The sequence below is a fragment of the Corella eumyota genome, chromosome 7 (genome assembly GCF_963082875.1).
Source record: "Corella eumyota chromosome 7, kaCorEumy4.1, whole genome shotgun sequence".
In the NCBI taxonomy this organism is placed as follows: Eukaryota; Metazoa; Chordata; class Ascidiacea; order Phlebobranchia; family Corellidae; genus Corella; species Corella eumyota.
In genome coordinates this window covers 5,883,381-5,903,275 of record NC_137496.1, presented here as the reverse complement: position 1 = coordinate 5,903,275, position 19,895 = coordinate 5,883,381, and the positions used below count along the sequence as shown (strand labels likewise).

The following is a 19,895-nucleotide window of genomic DNA, read 5'->3' as shown; positions in this document are numbered from 1 at the left end:
ATGATCTGATAAAGAAATGATGATCTGATGAGGAAATGAGAAAGATAAGTAACATATAGTCTTCTTAACGACAAGGTAATATGTTAACTAAATTTTTTTTTTGTAATTAGAATTGATAACTGCTTTCCAGCTTTCTTTTTAAGGTTTCAGATGACTATCTCGTGAACCTGGAGGATCTGATGGGGAACAAAGGAACATCTGGGAGATCTAATGATGATTAGATGAAGAATGTTGGAACATCTGGAGGATCTGATGAGGAATCGAGAAAGATAGGTAACATATAGTCTTTTGAACGACAAGGTAAAAAGTTAACTATTTTTTTTAATTAGACATAGATAACTGCTTTTCAGCTTTCTTTTTAAGGTTTCAGATGATGATCTCGTGAACCTGGAGGATTTGGTGATCAATAGAAGAACATCTGAAGGATCTGATAATGATGTGATAAAGAATTGGTGATCTAATGAGGAAATGAGAAAGATAGGTAACATATAGTCTTCTAAACGACAAGGTAAAATGTTAGCTAATTTTTTTTTAATAAGACATAGATAACCGTCTTTCAGCTTTCTTATTTAAGGTTTCAGATGACGATCTTGTGACCCTGGAGGATCTGGTGATTAATAGAAGAACATTTGGACGATCTGATGATGATCTGACATAGAATGGATGATCTCATGAGGAATCGAGAAAGATAGGTAACATATAGTCTTCTGAACGACAAGGTAAATGTGTTAAATAAATTTTTTTAAAAACTAGACATAGATAACTGCCTTTCAGCTTTCTTTATGCAAGTTCGTTATTGCGGATGTTCTTAGGCCACTTCTTGGTGCAGATTTTTTGCGTAAAATCTCCTTCCTAGTAGACATAAACGGCCAAAAGCTTTTGCTAAAACCAGTTTTAAAAAACGATCCTCAGCAATAATCGGTATTGCAAGTCAATTCAACATATACATCGTTATTGCATCAGTTTCCAGAGCTAACGTTGCCACGTTTTGATCAAAAGGCCACTAAGCACAATATCATGCATTACATTCCTACCATCGGTCCACCTGTTCACGCACGAGCTCGTCGATTGCCACCCGAGAGGCTTATTATTGCCAAAAGGGAGTTTACAAATATGTTGGAAATGGGCATAATTCAACGCTCCTCTAGTCCTTGGTCTTCACCTCACATTTGGTGCCCAAAGCTTCTGGAGGTTGGAGACCGCGCGGTGATTATTGCCGTATAAAAAGGGTTAAAAATGCTGCACAAGCTTTCCAGCGACTCATGGACAGTGTATGTCAAGGTCTTAATTTCGTGTTCGTCTATCTGGATGACATGTTGGTAGCAAGCAAATCTCAGAAAGAGCACTTTGAACACTTAAAAAGTCTCTTTGAAATTCTGTCACTAAACGGCTTAGTCGTTAACATTGACAAATGTCGATTTGGCAAATCAGAACTCAACTTTCTAGGGCATTTGGTTAACAAAGCTGAAATAATTTCTTTACCGGATAAAGTAAAAGCTATTACGCAAATGCAGCCCCCTAAAACTGTTAAAGGACTACAGGAGTTTGCCGGAATGATCAATTTTTATTTTCGTTTTATTCCTAATGCCGCACGCAATTTATAAAAGTTTGTCAGGAAAGCCAAAAAAGTTGATCTGGAATAAGGACACGCAATTCGCCTTTGACAAGGCAAAATTATCACTTGCTAATTGTACCATGCTTTATTACCCCAAGCACATGCCACAACAGCCTTATATGACTGATATTCAACATATTAATGGAAAAGAAAATTATGTCGCAGACGCATTGTCACGGGCTATTATTTCTTGCATTGAAAATAACGTTATTGACCTCGATTTTGAGATTTTTGCCGCAGACCTACTTGTACCGGAAGTACAAGCATATCGTACCGCAGAAACTAATCTGAAAATTGCTGATGTAAATATGGGCATCAAGACCGCAACTGTTTTGTGTGATGTCTCAACTGGTAAGCCTCGTCCCATTGTTCCTTTGTCATGAAGAAAGAAAATATTTTATAATTTGCACGACTTATCACATCCTTCAATCCGAACTACCCGCAAATTAATTGCTTTAAAATTTGTTTGGTCGGGTCTCAAAAAGGATGTTGGCACATGGGCAAGGCAATGTTTTCCTTGTCAGAAATCGAAAATTCAACGGCAGTGCAAACTCCCTTATCTAGATATCCAGACGCAAAAGCTCGTTTTACCGATATAAACATTGATATTGTCGGCCCTCTTTCCCTATCAGACGGTTACACGTATTTGCTAACCATAGTCGATCGTTTTACCAGATGGCCAGAAGCAACTCCGATGAGAAATTCAACGACAGATACATGTGCAAAAGCGTTTTATACAATTGGATATCGCGATTTGGTGTTCCTTTAAATATGCCGTCTGATCGAGGATCGCAATTTATCTCTAGTGTCTGGAGATCTATAAACGCCTCACTCGGCAATCAATTACACCTTACATGCGCTTTCAGGCCGCAATCTAATGGTTTGGTTGAGCGATTACATCGCTACCTTAAAAGTTCGTTAATGGCGCGGATGACTGGACCCAACTGGACAAATTAACTTCCGTGGGTGCTTCTAGGTATAAGAACCGTTCCTAAAGAAGATTTAAAGGTGTCGTCGGCGGAGCTAGTATACGGCGCTCCAATTACTGTCCCAGGGGATTTTATTTTTCATGACCCCGACAAAACAAACAGCGAACAAAAATTAAAGCTTATACGCGAAAAAATCAGCCAGTTTATGCCACAACCCATGTCACGCCACGCAAATCAAACTACATATGTCCCTCAAACTTTACAAACTTGTAAATATGTTTTTATTCGAAAATATGCTCTTCGCCCTCCACTGACAGCACCTTATGAAGGACCATATTATGAAATAAAGCGTGATATAAAAACTTTTATTTTGGATATTGGTGGTACCAAACAAACTTTGTCCGTTGATCGTTTGAAACCAGCCAACGTTGATTTGACGCAGCCTGTTTAAGTGGCAATACCCAATAAACGTGGAAGACCAAAAACGAAACAAAATCAATTGATTTTCTTGTAATTTTTACTACGCTTCTGGGGGGGGGGGCTTTATTGACATACGAAGCGTAGTATGTGTGTGTACGTTATACGCATATTGTTATTGCCATTTTCCTAATTACTTTAGCGTCCCACTGTTATCTTATCTTTCATTCATTCTGTAAATCACCGTTAAACTAGTAAGACGCTTTCTCACTTCTATTTAACTGCTACCATACTAAATTTTTTTTAATAAACAAACAAAAATTAAATTTTTAATCCATTTTCGAGTTGTTAATATTAGGATATATAACTGACCAAAATTTGAAAACCCATTAACGATCTTTAAATTTTAATAAATAAACAAGCAATTAGTAATAATTAAATTATGAAAAAGGGTGGATTGGAACACAATAATATTATAAACAACGTACTAAAATTTTAGAACTTTATATACTCAAGATCAAAAATTATTTTGAATCAAAATTCGGATAAGTAAGAAAAATAAAAACTAGATTTATCTGATAAATAAAATATGGTTCGAAATTTTTCGATTATTTATCATAAGTTTTTATAAATAAAAAAAGATAGCCTATGCATAAACATTAACTAAGAATATTACATATCTTTAATTTTCAATTAACAAACAAGCATTTATTTACATTATACAAACAAAAATTAATATTTAACCTAGTTTTACTTATATTATCAAATACATCATACCAAATTTTTAATGCTTAATATCAGACTTTTAATTTTTAATAAACATACAAGCATTTAAATATAATAAACAAACAAAAATTAAATTTTTTATTTATTTTTGAGTTATAAATATTATAATATATAACTGACCAAAATTTAAAAATCTAATATCAATTTTTAAATTTTAATAAACAAACACCTATTAATCGGTAATTAATAACAAATATTAGAATTTTAATTCATATTTGAGTTACTAATATCATGATATACAATTAACCAAGATTTGAAAAATTTAGAACAATTTTTAAATTTTAATAAACAAACACCTATTAATTAGTAATTAGTGATAATTAAATATTGTGATTAGGAGGCCTGAAAGGCAATATGATATTATACAACATATTAAAATTTTAGACTTTTAAACTTTAAAAAACAAAAGTTATCTTCTTTCAAATTGGGACTAGTAAGAATGAAAATAATAATAATAAATACACTGACAATAACAATATGTTCCGAAATCTAAGATTTCGAACCATAACTAGATTTATTTGATAAATAAAATATGGTTCGAAATCATTTGATTATTTTTAAAATTAATCTCTATTAGTAAATAAAGTTATGCATAATCATTACTTTATCAAGATTATTAACTAAATAAATAAACCAAATATTACGTATTTAATTGTTGTTAGACTAAAAACGTATTAAATTATTAAACTAAGAAAATTTTAGAACAAAATTATTTTAAAAGTTTTAAAATATCAATCTTTAACTTTTTAAACAACAAACAAAGTAATTAATTAAATATACTTAACAAACAAAAATTATTTTTTTTTACCCAGTTTTAAGTTGTTGATATCTAAATATACATTAGACCAAGTTTTGAATGCCTAAAATAGATTTTTGATTTTTAATAAATAAACAAGCATTTAAATATAATAAATAAACAAAAACTATTTTTTAAATATGTTTTTTAATTACTGAAATTATGAAGTACATTATACTAAATTTTAAATGTTTAATATTAAGCTTTAATTTTTAATAAACAAACAAGAATTTAAATATAATAAACACATAAAAATTAAATTTTTAATCCATTTTTGACTTTATAATATTATAGTATATACCTGACCAAAATTTGAAAACCTAATAACGATTCCTAAATTTTAATAAATAAACACCTATTAATAAGTAATTAGTAATATTTAAATTATCAAAATAGGAGGGTTGGAACACGATATGATAATAAACAACATATTAAAATTTTGAAGATTTATATACACAAAATCAAAAGTTATTCGATTTCAAAATTCGGATTAGTAAGAATAAAAATAAAAATACGGACAATAACAATATGTTTCGAAATCTAAGATTTCGAACCATAATAATAAATATACGGACAATAACAATATGTTTCGAAATCTAAGATTTCGAACCATAATAATAATAAATATAATGACAATAACAATATGTTTCGAAATCTAAGATTTCGAACTATAACTAGATTTATTTGATAAATAAAATATGGTTCGAAATTATTTGATTATTTTTAACATAAAATTTTATAAATAAAAAATATATGCATAAACATTAACCAAGAATATTACATACCTTTGATTTTTAATAAACAAACCAGCATTTAAATATAACAAACAAACAAGAATTATTTTTTGATTTCCTTCAAATTATAAATATTATAAGATATAACCGACCAAATTTTAAAAACCTAATAACAATCTTTAAATTTGAATAAACAAACACCTATTCATTAGTAATTAGTGAAAAAAATTAAAATTTTAATTCATTTTTAAGTTACCAATATCATGATAAACAAATGGCCAAGATTTAAAGTATAAATAACAATCTTTAAATTTTAATAAATAAACACCTATTAGTTAGTAATTAGTGATAAAAATTAAAATTTTAATTTATTTTTGAGTTACTAATATCATAATGTACAAATGGCCAAGATTTAAAGTATAAATAACAATCTTTAAATTTTATTAAATAAACACCTATTAATTAGTAATTAGTAAAAAAAATTAAAATTTTAATTCATTTTTGAGTTACCAATATCATGATAAACAAATGGCCAAGATTTAAAAAATAAATAACAATCTTTAAATTTTAATAAATAAACACCTATTAATTAGTAATTAGTAATAATTAAATGTTGTAAATAGAAAAATGAAAACACAATCTGATAATAAACAACCTACTAAAATTTCAAAACTGTGAATGTTCACAAACAAAAGTTATTTTAACTCAAAATTTACAGCTTATAAGACACTGGAAAAGAATAATCTGAAGAATAATAATACTGACAATAACAATATGTTTCAAAATCTAAGATTTCGAACCATAATAAAAAAATGGCTGACTAGTGAGAGATTATGTGGTTATTGTGATTCTATAGTGCGTAATACAATTTAGATATTAATTAAATTTATATGAGAGGCTGGGTTTTTAATAAAATAGTGTGAGGGCCTAACCAACGTTTTGCAAATCATTCATATTATATCTGGGTTTGTTGACCATGTTGTATTATATTTAAAATCATTATGCAAACCATTAAAACCTATGGCATGTTTTAAATCACAAAATTGTTTTTGTAATTTTGCATAGGCTAGGTATAATTAGATTGTACACATTTTTTTAATTTTATTAATGCGCGATAAACCTAAAAAATTGATATATAAAACTTCATTTTAAAAACTCGTAAACAATTTCTTATGATTTATCCTAAACGGCTTAATAGGATATTTATAAACTAATTTTCGATTTCAGGAACCAACACAGAGCTGTAGCCTTTTGTTTTATTTTCAAGAAATGTCTTTTAAATATTGCTTTATCTTTTGACTGTACCATTTTTGATTTTCTTTATTTTTTTAAGTTAATGTAGAATAACAACGTAAAAAAAGCTAGTTTCCGTTTTTTAATACAGATTTAAATGTAAAATTGTTTTTAATGTGAATATTTGTAGTAAATATTTGATAAATCAGTGATCATCCGCAAACATAATCCGCTTTACCAATGTTTCTGAATACAACTTTAAGCGCACTTGAAAATATTGCGTGCATAACATACAAAACTACATAAAGTTCACTAGCTACGTCAATGCACCTACTCAGATCTCATGCGAAGATATTTAAAGCTATAATTACCCAGGTTTAAGGCGTCTGTGGTTAGACTTAATGTAGATTTTCCTTGCCACGGCTGTGTGTGTTTTTGCAAGATGTTGGCCTTACGAACAAAGTGTTTTTGTTTCAACTAGGCTCGTTACATTTTAATCCCATGTAATCTGGTCCGAAGCCTATACTTCGGGTCAAACTTCGGCGGCTAATTATAACTTTGGACTGTCTGCCGATTTCAAAGCAGATGTTCTGTTGACAGATAGTCACCAAAAATTACAAAGCACCATTCTGAATATACATGTCAGATACATTGACAGTTTTAATTGCATACCGGAACAAAAAAGCAGCAATCTTCATTTACATTAAAGTATTTCCCGTTGGTTTTTCGTCTTAAAACCTGAAAAATTTCATGCCGTTTTTTTCCATTTTTCAAACTTGATTAAGTTATACCTACTTTAAATATACCTACTTTAAAAAATTTTCTATTTCAGAGTTCGGCCTTATATTCTGTTTATGTCTAGCGTCGGCAAATCATAACAGTACTGTATGACTTTGTTTAAATATTATTCGTAACAAATGTTAATACATTACAATGATATAGTTGTATTTATTTATGGCTAGTCACCAAGAAATATATATCTGCCAAATAATTTTAAACTATAGATTTAAACAACTGCATGATTTTGTAACTTTTATTGTAACCAATTTAGATTAAAATTAATGGCGGATTTTGGTAAAACTATAGTTCTTAGAATTAGATTTCATAAAAGACATCAATAGACAATAACTTTGGCTTCACTAAAATTTCAATTAGAAGAAACAAAAAAGGCCATTGTTTGAAATAAAATAATTTTTTTAATAATCCGCGCAAAAATTTTGCATTAGTATTTCAAGAATCCACGATTTGACCAAGTTCAAGATGGCTGTGGTTTAAAAATTAAGAATACAACGTACAAGATGCGTTTGAACTCTATCAAATCAAAGATTAAGTTTTAAAAGTGCGCGTATTTTTAATCCGATTGATTGATAATTAAAACAAGAAATCGTCGAAAAGCCTTTCGTCGCGCGACGAAAAAAAGCTTATTTTCAAGTGTAATCAATTTCACATTTCTGTGGCTAATTTGGGAATTGCCCGAGCCGCCGGCAAAATTTTAAAATATGTGGCACAACACAACTCCGATATCTTATTTGAAAAATCCCAGCCGTAAATTTTGCTTCTAATTCGTAAATTGCTTTAACCTATTTCCTCAATAAAATAAAATTTGATAAACGACAATTGTACAGATATGTATCTTAAATTCTGTCAAAAGATCAATGAAAATAGGTCTTAAGAACCAAAGTTTATGGAAATATATAAAAGCGTAAAGGCATGAAAATGGTAAAAGCATAAAAATGCATTTTTAGCTTATTTGCCAACTAAAATTCAGTAAATTTTTTTAAAAACTATTTTTAAACGGTACACAATAATAATTTGTATTTTTAGAAATTTCAAGGGTGTTTTTAATGTGTTGGACACGACCGGCCAAATTATGTAAACATTACTATCTGGAATCGTAGGACTGGCCGCTAATTTAGTTCGGGGACAACTATTTTTAAAAAGAAATTAAAATTTCGTCACGCAAGATCGCGATTAAAATGACGTAATATATATAGAGGGGGGCGTGACCAGCACGTTAATGAAGATCGTGCACAGGTGACGTCATGACCCTGTAGTTAAGGTTAATCTGCGTTAATATTAACATTATTTCTGATCTGTCGCACCACATAGTAGACTGTGACCGGGAAAATATCCAATTATGTAGGTAATATAATCAACCTAAACATAAACGTTTTTGTATTACAGATGTCTATATTTTTAGCTAATTTAATTATTAAATTTATGTAGTTTACCGAACTAGAAGAATGCTTGTACATCATGCTCTTTTGACCGTCCCACTTCATGCAAACTAACCCGGTTAGAATGTCAAACATTAAGGCCTGACTGTTAAAACAGTAGGCAACGTAATTAAAAAACTGAAGGTAAATATTTTAAACCGGTTCGTGGCAAGGCTTTCTACGAAGGCTGACTTTGTGATATTTAAATCACGTTTAAGCATGCCTATACATTTTATCTTAAAAACAACATACGTATTCGTTTTTAACGCATAAGTTTATTTAACGTAAAAGTTGATCTGTAAACTTTATATAATATTATGTTTTCTAGCAAAGTAATTTGATATTGGTAGTAGCCGCCTCAGCTGACATTTTAGGGTTGGCTAACGTGTTTGTTTATTTGCTAATGGGAAGCTTTGTTCCGGTACAGCAACCAGTAGGTGCCACTAAACCTGGGTTGGGTGACGTTGCACGTTTGATAGATGTGCTTGTGGTCAGTTGGTGACCAACCCTATGTGAAGCGAGGGCAGTGATGTTAAGGATATTAAAACAGTTTAACGCGAGCCGTCAACAGAGAAAACGTGTTCGCAGGCTACTAAATTTGGAAAAAGTGCCGACGCATGCCTAATCTCTCCTTAAGCACATCGTTAATTTGTTTCGTTTCGAGGGCAAAGCCGGTTCGTGAAAAATTAGCCGAGCGGCCGGAAAAAACAACAATGGGTCGAGCTAATTAAATTGCGAGCGCATGCCCCAAAGAATGCAAGACATTTTAACCCGTGTTAACGAAAACAACTATGCTTGATTGACACATGCTGTACCGCTACGGGCCCCATATAGGCGCTGCACCAGTTTCAGTATAAACCCGCGGTGAACTATATTTTGTTTAGCCTTGCTTGACTATAATTTGCAAATTTACATTGCTGCATTAAAAATCATTTGTCAGTAATAACACTTTATTTGTCGCTACGTATTGGGTGGGTCGTGTTACTTTAGTATACGCATTCGCTTGGTAGCAAGGTAGCAACACATCCATGGTTGGTAGCAACGGTTCACCTACTGCCAGGCGATATGAACAGATTCTCGTCACGTTTGGCCCCAATATGACTTAAGCCTAATTTTCTCACGGTTAGGTCGCAATCATTAAATGTACACATATGTCCTTATTGCCGGCATGCTCTTCAAAATAACCGCACACTTAACAAGCTTCCTACGTTACATAAATTCGCTGTATGCCCGTAAGACTCGATGCTATTAGGGCGTTTGATTTGCATCTTTAGCTGAACAGGTATGTCATTAAAGAGTTGCGCAACAAGAATAAACTATCAAAGAAAGCCTTTAATATCTGTAATTTTTAAACTGCATGACACGGCATAGACTTTTATTGTGCCAGTTAACACGACATTGTTTAGGGTAAACAGTTACTTGAAAAAAATGCGGTATTCCGTTAGCCTGAACGCTCTGACCTCATTACACGGGTCATAATTTTGCCTTGCTTCCACTCCTGTTACCCAGCATAAATTCAGGGCACATGATCCCTTTTGCTTGTTTCTTTTATTGGCTGCTGGTCAAACGAAATAACAGTATTTAAATCGTGCGGTGCTGGGCATTCCATAAAAGGCCAAAATATTTACGTGTCAGATTGCTCAAAACTTAAATTCAACTAAACTTGTAAAGTTATAAACGTTTGCTATTGCATAATTAAATAAATTTAGAAATAAAACAAATTCGGTAAAATTCATAAAACACTTATTTTAGTTCATTTATGTTTGGTGTTTTTATTTCAATATCTTTTTGTTTAAACTAAGCGGCGCAATAAAAGAAACCCCCTTATTGCGTCACAAAGCGTTTTCGCCATTTTGTGTGCAACTTTCAAACCGCAATTGTAGCGAGTTAACAGCCTTAAATATTAGCTGATGTTGAATGTTTTAGTAATAATGCTTTAATAGTAATTTTTTTAAAGGACACAAATTAATATGTTAACTTTGTTAAGTTATTAGTCCTGAAAATAAATATATTACCTACAAAAAAATATTTTTTTATTTGTTTATAAAGTTTTTAACATGTCATTTTACATAACTAAAGATTTTAATTATAAAATACTTTATTTTTGTTGTTGATTTAATGCCTGATAATGTTTTATCATTGCAAAAATTGGATTAAAATTTATTTTAAGACAATTTAAATGACAGTCAATTCTCAAAGAGGTTTATATTATAAGCTGTAAGAGATTAAACTACAAATCTTTTTACAGTTTATTTTGATTATATTTTTCAAAATGACAAATACGTCTTATTGAATCATTTAAATTTCCAAAATGAACATTTTTTAAAATATTAAGCAGTTAAATTTCAAAAGGTCTTGTTAACTGAAATTATTTATTACAATTTTTTTTATAAATTTAGCAAATGCAAAAAGTAAAAATACACTTTGTAATATACATGTTGTTAGTCTTGTTAAAAATGTTTTTAACATGCTAAATTTATAATATTTATAGATATATAAAGTTAATCATTTATAAACAACCTAAAACATATTCGACACAGACAACTATATATTGCTTGATGTGCAGTTCATATAAACTCCCGCTGAAAACTGTCTAAAAATCCATGTACAACAATATTATGCTGTTAGTTTAACTACGCCTATCAAGGGTGATGTTATCAGGCAAAATTTCCACATTTCATTGGCATAAATATTTGGATTAAAGAAAACCAAAGTACAGACACAACATTGCAGCATGCCTGAAAAGGTATAATCTTTTAGCCTAGCCGCAAAACGGGTACACCTTCTCTGCTGGTGCCAATTACTTTGTGGCTTTGGTTTTTTGGTTCCGATTTTTTGTAAAGCTAAATATGTAAATCCAATAAAAATTTACACAATATACATTCTCTAGTTCGGCTCATTAAATTATCTATTTTTACTACGACAGCCTAGAACTGATTTCTTCAAGATTGCGAAGTAGTTTTGCGTTGAATCATCAGCAGGTTCTATCTATGATCAAGATTGTACCTGGTAGGGTAAACTACGCTCATGTTTTGTCAATATGTTACTCTGTCATCATTGCTAGGTTTATTAATATAATGACCATTTATTAGGGGATTAGAAGCGTACTGATCTTTTTGTTAAAATATTCAAAATCGGCCATTTTAGAATTTTTTCAAATAAAAAAATTGGCAATCAAAATATAAGTGTGAATAATTTAGTTTGTTTTGTGTTGTGCAATGTAGGTTTGTTGTACTTTGTAAAAACTTACAAAAAATCATCTCAATATTGTATAATTTGCATAAACTAAACAGTTAGCCTTTAATGACCTTACTAGAGCATAGACAAATGTGTATTATTCGCAAATATTTAACCTACATTAGGTTGCACAGCCTTGGGCTACAAGGTAAAAACCTAAACAACTCAATAAGTTATGTGTTGACACACGCATCACTGCTTTTTAACTTTATTTAAAAATGTTTTATAATATTTTTGTGTTATTGAACTTTAAAAGGAATTCAAAATCAGTAATAACAAGTAAAAACGTAGACGGATAAATATAATAAAAAAAAACTAGACAAACAAACATGCAATTCGAATCGCTTTACGAAATAAAATACATACTTGTAGATCAAAGTAATATAAGAAAAGCTGTAATCTGGCAATTTGTTCTTAGTGGGAGTTACGAGTTTTTGATTTACCAACATGTGGTGAACTTGTATAAATTACTAGGCTTGTTTAAATTCGTCACATATGAGAAAAAGGCTGACTTGTTCTTAGTAAAAATACTTTGGTTTCAGAAAAATGTCAACATTGCGAAATGAAGTTATTTGCCAAATAGGACAATTAAATACATGCATGAGTTTAAATAAACAAAATGAACGTGTAATTACAGGTTTCAATGCTGTTTGTTTTACATAATATTTGCATTCCTAATGAAACTGGTGATAAAACGATAATTATGTATTGCATAGACGCTGGGAAAGCAATCACTACCTAGTAAAGGTCATGTCAACGCAGTTGTAAGTAAATAGAAACTGACACAACGACGCAAACACTTGATATTTTTTCAAAATCGTATACAAAAAACTTGGTTGGATTGCCAGCCGTTCTAAGCAGTGATTAAACAATTCGAAAAAAGAAATGAACACTATAACGCGATGAAGGATTTGAAAGAAAATAATAAAACAATAAAAAAAGAGATTTATATAATTTAAAAAAAGCACAACGAACTGCACTCACTCTACAGTGTTACACATTTTGGCAAGCTATTACTGCGCCCAGCTCTATGACGTCATAAAAAATTAAAATTAATAACCATATTGATTACAGAAAAAAATTAAGCACTTCGAAAACTATGCAGAACTAAATAGAGAAAAGTAATAAATATTGGAAAAAGCACCTTGTGTGTTTAAATAGAAAGTGGCCGTTTTAAAATAACCAGTGAATTTAACATTTGCCTACCTTGCAAAGTAGGATGCAATCAGCTTCAACCGTTCAAAATCTTTGGCTTACTGTATTCACGCACATGAACCTTGAAGTGCTTGCTGCGCCACGGCGAATTTTTTTCTATGGCCAGGGTTATATGCATTTCGGGCTACATACAGTCGCACCTTCTTATCTGCATGTCGGGCACGCTGCTGTAAACAACAGTTTCCGACTCGTCGAAATACAAAAGACTTACTGCGACCAGCTTTTTCGGGACGCAGCAATTCGAAGTCTTGTTCTGTCTGTTGAAGTTTGCTTGCCGTATTAGCTTACTGCGCATCGAGCCAAGTTGCAAAAACGCACATTCGCCCGAACAGTAACGCGCATTGTACGTGACTGGGTATATAATCCAATCCCATCCTATCTGTTCAAAGTTTACGCGAAGGTCGTACATGCAGCACCGCGTCTCGTCTTGGTTTCGCTCCGCGTCACAATAGAGACCTGAATGAGCATCCCGCTTATGTCGTCTTCGGTGTCCGGACTTCAGCGCCACGTCCAGAACAGGTGTCTGTAATAAACAAAAATTTAGCTGTTGTCAAATCGCGTGGTAATTAAATAATCTTTTTATGGTATTGAAAAGTTAAACGACCCAAAATATGGGAGAAAATTTGTACAAGACACTTACATAATCCGAACTCGGGTCATCGGTCATAATCAAATCCGGAATTTCTCTAGAAATAATATCCAGTCCATAGTTGTCCTCTGGATGAAGAAACCAGTGCCTGACGATATCCAAATTTACCTGCAGCCAGTAGCCGTGCGTGATTTGCAGAACCCTTAACATTTTTATCTTTTGAAACGGAGGTGGGCTGGCTGGGTCGAGGGGACGTAAATATCTCCGTATAATAACCAAGCTACTTCTATGGCTTAGGTTTGAATCAAGGGGTAGAGGTCGTACGTAGAGCATAAGGTGGGCGGAGGTAACGTCGTATTGTAGTTCGTCTTCTGTAAAGCTGAACGAACAGCATTTAGTTGTTTGATTTGGCCGCTGCAATTCAGCTGCGTTAAAAAAAGTTACGTAAGCAAAAGATTTTTTGAAAAAGGTTGCCACTGAAATAATTTTTTTTTATAATTACGACAAAAATAACTTTACCCTATGATCTTTTGAAATTAAAAAAATTCGTGAACTACAAAGCATTTTAACAATTTTTGGCTGTATGCTTTTTTTTCTGGGAACTTATGGGAAAACTACCAAAATATGCTTTGCGTCATAAAAAAAATTTCTTTAATTTAAACAATTGCGTCATTGAAATTTTTCGCTTATTATAATAGCTCCCGCAAAAACTGGTCTGTTGCTATTTAAAAATACGTGCCAATCTAGTGTTGTCAGAAACTGGTATTACTTAAAAGCCGAGTTCCTTTAAACATTAGGGTACACACTGTAGCCTTGGGCAACACTATTCTAAATCGTCAAAAAACTTACGCGCTTTTGCAATTTTCATAATCCTCTTGTTGCTGACTTCGTCGTCATAAAAGTCGTCCGTGTTGTCGTCAAGCATTTCTTGATCATCGCGTATGTTGTATCTCCTTAACCAATGCTTGATTGATGACGAGTTTAAATTAGGTCTTGTCACATTTGGAGGGGCTACCATGTTGAGCTTTTTAAGAATATCTCGCTTTAGCATTTCCACGCGCATGGCTCGCGAAGTTTCTCGAATGGCACATGCTTTATGTCTTCCACACTCTGACCCCTCTTCGGAAACCATTTCGTGGACCGGCCCCCCGGTTTCAACCACGGCGCTGATTTGCCTACTTTGCGCCGGCCGACTTGAGAGATTTGCCGTAGACGGGTTTTCAGATCGCTGGGATTTTTGCGACTTGGCAGCTGCCAGACTGGTGGGGACGTTTGAATAATATTCATCTTCATCAAAACTCGCAACTGTTTTTTTTCTTAGACTTACAGTAGGCACTGATAGCGCGGTAAGATTACCTTGTGTTTTACCCCCGCCGTGTCTTCGATTAGATGATATTAAGGCGGACACTGTTCTACTTTCGGTAAAATTAATAAAATATGTTGCGACGATTAGTATTGTCAGAACGGTTGTAATCTCCCTTGCTGAACTTTTCATATTTAATTTCATTGTGCCAAATTTTGAACCCTAAACACTTGTGATGGCGTGCCTGCAACAATATCAAAAATGTAAGAAAATACCCCGGTTAAATTTTTAAACGACGTTGCTAAAATTTCGTCTCGTTGGCGCTGCGGCTTAAGTGTTTCTCCAAATAAACGAGAACCACTGAGTTTTCGAAAAAACCGACTGCGAAAAAACTATTTTTTTCTATCGCCCTGCGATCTTTATACCTAACTACATGCAAGAAACAGATACCATCATGAACATGGCATATTTAACGTATGCTGATTTTCGCTGTAGTCAAACATTTACTAAAATTCTGCTGAAGTAATAGTTTAAATACTAACAATATATTGAATGATTCAGCGCATGTCGGATCGCTGGCTAAGTGTGAACTTGAAAAATATTAAACCTAGGAATTTATACGAATAAATTCGGCCTACGGCATCGTCCTTGACGTTTTCTTATCTGACATCATTATAATATTAGACTAAAATAAAGGCGTTGTTACTAGCCTTAATTACAAGCTTGTAGGAAGCGTTTTCACAAAACACAGAGCAGTAATAAATAATAGCTGATTATGTTCCACCCCTTAATTCTGTCATAAACGAAAATAAAAAACTATTTTTGACAAGTACGCCTTAACTAATTTAAAAACGAAGCTTATCTAACGTTATATGCAATACACACATAGTAACTGACACACGAAATGGGCAACAATTCTCGCTTAAATTTCGATTCTCACAACCAACTTTTCAGCAATTGTTTATAGTTAAAATTTGGGCGGGGATTTTTGCTTTTTTTAACGCGGCCGCCACCTTAAAAATCGTGAATTTAGACGTGGGCGTCCGGTCTACACGATTATAATTAGACCGATCCAATGTCTGATTCGACCGCTGCCCAATATAATTAGACGCTCATCAAAGCATATATAACGTTTACTTACGTATATTCACAGCATGTCTATGCGTTGGCCTGTGTAATAGAACAAGCAATAAACATATAAATGTCCTTATTTGAGGCGGGACGTGTTATTTCGCCTTACACGATCGAAAATTTATTTCGCTTGGTAAAGTTAAAGCCTACTTACTACGTCATTAAAAGCATTTTAAAAATCTATCTCAAACTTTTTTATTTAAATTAAATTAGAACAACCCACGTTTAATGTGGCCTTTAAAATACGTCTAGGACAACAATTAGAACTCACTTAAAACGTTTTCGATAAGTTTTTTCTGGTAATCGAAATTGCTATTGGAATGAATAATAAAAACGATATTATGTATGTCTAAGGTGTTATCTATCTAATCTTACGTTTTAAAGGCCAATTAAATGGCTTTAAAGCCACGAAAAAAACGAAAATGTAAAGGCCACAGTTAGATAAAACAGGTGTATTTGCAAATTCTCCCAAATTTAATAAAATACCTGGAATTTTATTATCCGACTCTTAACAATATTTCGAATAATTACAATAAAAAAATTCCTAAGCAAATAGCAATCTACTTACGACATAACTTTTATATTTAATTTGAACTCTGAAAAAATGTGCGCCCTATTATTTCAAGGCTGCGTAATAGCACGCAATATGCTTACGCAAGAACTTGATACTGATTCACTATTTTGGTCCTGACTTTACAAAATCTGTTTAAAAAAACAGAATTTATAGCATAGCACCGCATAAGTGCCTTTCTTCGCAAATTTTTGTATTTTTTGGTTTTATAGGCCAAGGCATTGCGCAAGTCAGCCTTTATTTCTTTCTTGACTCGTACCCACTTCAAATCGAAATACAGCAAGGGAGGGGCCGGCACCGTTTTGCTACTGACTGACAGTTTAAGGCTGTTGGATTATTTTCCGGTTAACCTAAAGCGGGGAAACGCATACGTCAAATACGTAACCACAAGTAAGCTATTTAAGGTTTCATAACAAAAATTCACCTCGCCCAATTGGCCTTGTCTCGCAGAAACCCTAAAATAGTTAAAAAATCCCATTTAAGCCATCGTTGCCTAATTTTAGATGACTAATCGTTACGAGGTTAGGCTTATGAGTGGCTTGGGTAATATAGGGCGGCTTGACTGTATAACGTAATAACGGTTTGTGCTTTTCTTGGAACAGCATTAGTCGGGAGTTCATGTCGAGTTTCAGACCCGAGCTGTGTTTGCGTATCATAAAAAAGCCCTAAACACTTTCGTTTTACATGTTGATGTAAGAGGTTAGAGCGGGCTTTAGAGCGGGTGCTGATTTGCGGTCACGGTTCGAAGGCATCGGTCTCAATACGACGTTTGACAGGCGCCACACTTCGCTAATACAACACACTTAAGCCCCCAAACGATCGATCCTAAACATAGTTACATACCCAGCGAACTGTGCATACTTAAAATTGCTAGATTGAGCGAAAACCCATTACTCAACTTAATAGGTACAAAACCTAATTAGCTGTTATGTAAACTTGGTTAGTTAGATTCTAGCAGTTCATCTTCGAGCTGTTAAAGCATGAATCAATTAAAATGTTTGAAAAATTTCGAGCAATATAATTTATGTAAAAAGCGTGTTTTTTCGTTTGCCAAAAATGGTAACACTTGTTTTAAATTTTCATTCCTAAAAAGTTGTTCGTGGAATTTATTCAACAAATAGTTTAAGATTTTGAAAGCATTTGGCGTGATTACGCTTTTAAATTACGCATATATTAATTTAAAATTAGCAATTTAGTCTTCTGTAACAATGGCTATGATTGGCGAAACAATGACCAACTAAAATACTTCTTATCAAAAAAAATCAAATCAATTATTTTCTTTAATAAAATTATAATTAAAAAACTGACAGTGAGCGTCTGAAAAAAAAATACCAAATGATTTTATTTAAACCAATTGATCTTTAACGAAATGTTGTTTTTATTTATCCTTATTGTATGTGGGCCAACTTTATAGCTTTAACTTATAGTCACACTTTTACCTTGACCCAGACTCAAGTTAACTTCCGCAGTTTAAAATATTTTTAATCATAATTGTTTAATAATTTTTAATTGTTTTTTTTTGTTAACAGGAATTCATACAGTATAGATCGCCTTACTTAAGAGTTCTGTAGCATGGTAATTGAGGGTTAAAGTCTTTGTTACATCGGTTCAGATAGCATTACCTAAAGTTAAAAATGCTTACCTGGTTTCGAATAGACTGTTTTAGATTTTAATATTTGGTTAACTATGTAACATTACTTAGATGTTTTAAAAAACTGAAACCACATAAAGCATTTAGTGTAATTATTGTGACTTAATATAAGAAACAACATACAGACGTATAAATAATGTCTTACACAACACGACCTGGAGATTAAAGTAAAACAAATATAAGTTAATTTTAGAAACAAAAAACAATTGACAACATTTTAAGGTATAGCGTGTAATAATTCACGGGCACCGTGGTGTAGTGGTCAGAACATTTCCTACGCTACATGAGGTGTTGTTACTTTATATTTAGGTGGCGCATTCGTCTTTTCTACATTGAGGATAAAGATAATATACAAAAAAAATTGATACGCTTGAAGAAATAAAAAATCAAAACAAAGCAAATAAACAGCTGATCAAGGGCGATCAACCGACCAAGAACCAAACAAAAGTACAACTAGGGAAGTAGTAGTAAACAAATGAAATAGAATATTGCAAGGTTAAATATCATCATTTAACAACAGTTCATTTAAATATTGCTTTTCTAAGGACATTTAAATTCGTTTTTTTAGCAGATTAAAATATATAAAAAACTTACTACGGACAAAACTTTATTTTTTAATAAAATGTTACTTTTTTTTTAATAAGTTGTGTTTGTTAAGTAAACTAATTTTAAAAGATTTATTATTTGATTATTATTTTACTGACAAACAACACTTAACAACAAACGCATTTAAATAATTATAACATTTTGGGTTATACTAAAATATGGAATACAGGATCAAAGATAGTGGCATATGTAAATGTTAAATAAACTTTTTTTTGTATATATCTTTTATCCTTGATGTGAGAAGGTCCTATGCACAACCTAAACATAAAGTAACAACTGTTACCCTTACCCAGTCTCAGGTGGCCTGTGGCAGTTTGGAATATTAAATAGATTATATTTGCTCGGTAATTATGCTGCTGATTAAGTGCCGGCTGAGCAGGAGTTTATACCGTTTATAGCGCCTAACCTAAGGGGCTACAGCATATGAGCAGTGGGGATTGAACCCTCGACCTCATATGATGTAGCGAGTGTTCTTACCACTATACCACACTGCCAAAATGTAGAACAGAATAAAGTTTTTATACTTTGCTGTGGGGTGTGGAAAACGGGAAAAGTTGTATTTATTTACCTAAAATGACAAAGTGTGATCGACTTCAACGGTTGACAAATTATGTTGAATTAACTTTAAAGCACAAGGAATAATGTGAAAAAATATAGAAAGGGTTTCTCTTTCCACATTTTGCGAAATTTTTGTTACATTTATATACAGTCATGTTTGTTTTCGCGTCCATTACTTCAGTAGTATTTTAGGATGTGAAAAATGCGGTTTTTACCTTAAATGACAAGGGATAATGTGGGATTGACTTTAAAGGTTATGGCATGTTGCAGGTTTAACTTAAAAGATAAGGGCAATAAATACGAATTTT

At 32.3% G+C, this 19,895-nt stretch overlaps 1 protein-coding gene across 1 annotated transcript; it reads right to left on the bottom strand.

Moving 5' to 3' along the window:
• Window positions 1–12,150: 12,150 nt before the first annotated feature.
• On the bottom strand, window positions 12,151–15,446 carry LOC145759242 (growth/differentiation factor 8-like). Its single transcript, XM_082573018.1, has 3 exons — window positions 14,617–15,446; window positions 13,819–14,192; window positions 12,151–13,701 (listed from the first exon to the last, which is right to left on the bottom strand). The coding sequence occupies exons 1-3, from the start codon at window positions 15,272–15,274 to the stop codon at window positions 13,303–13,305; spliced, it is 1,431 nt and encodes a 476-aa protein (XP_082429144.1). The 5' UTR covers window positions 15,275–15,446; the 3' UTR covers window positions 12,151–13,302.
• Window positions 15,447–19,895: the final 4,449 nt, after the last annotated feature.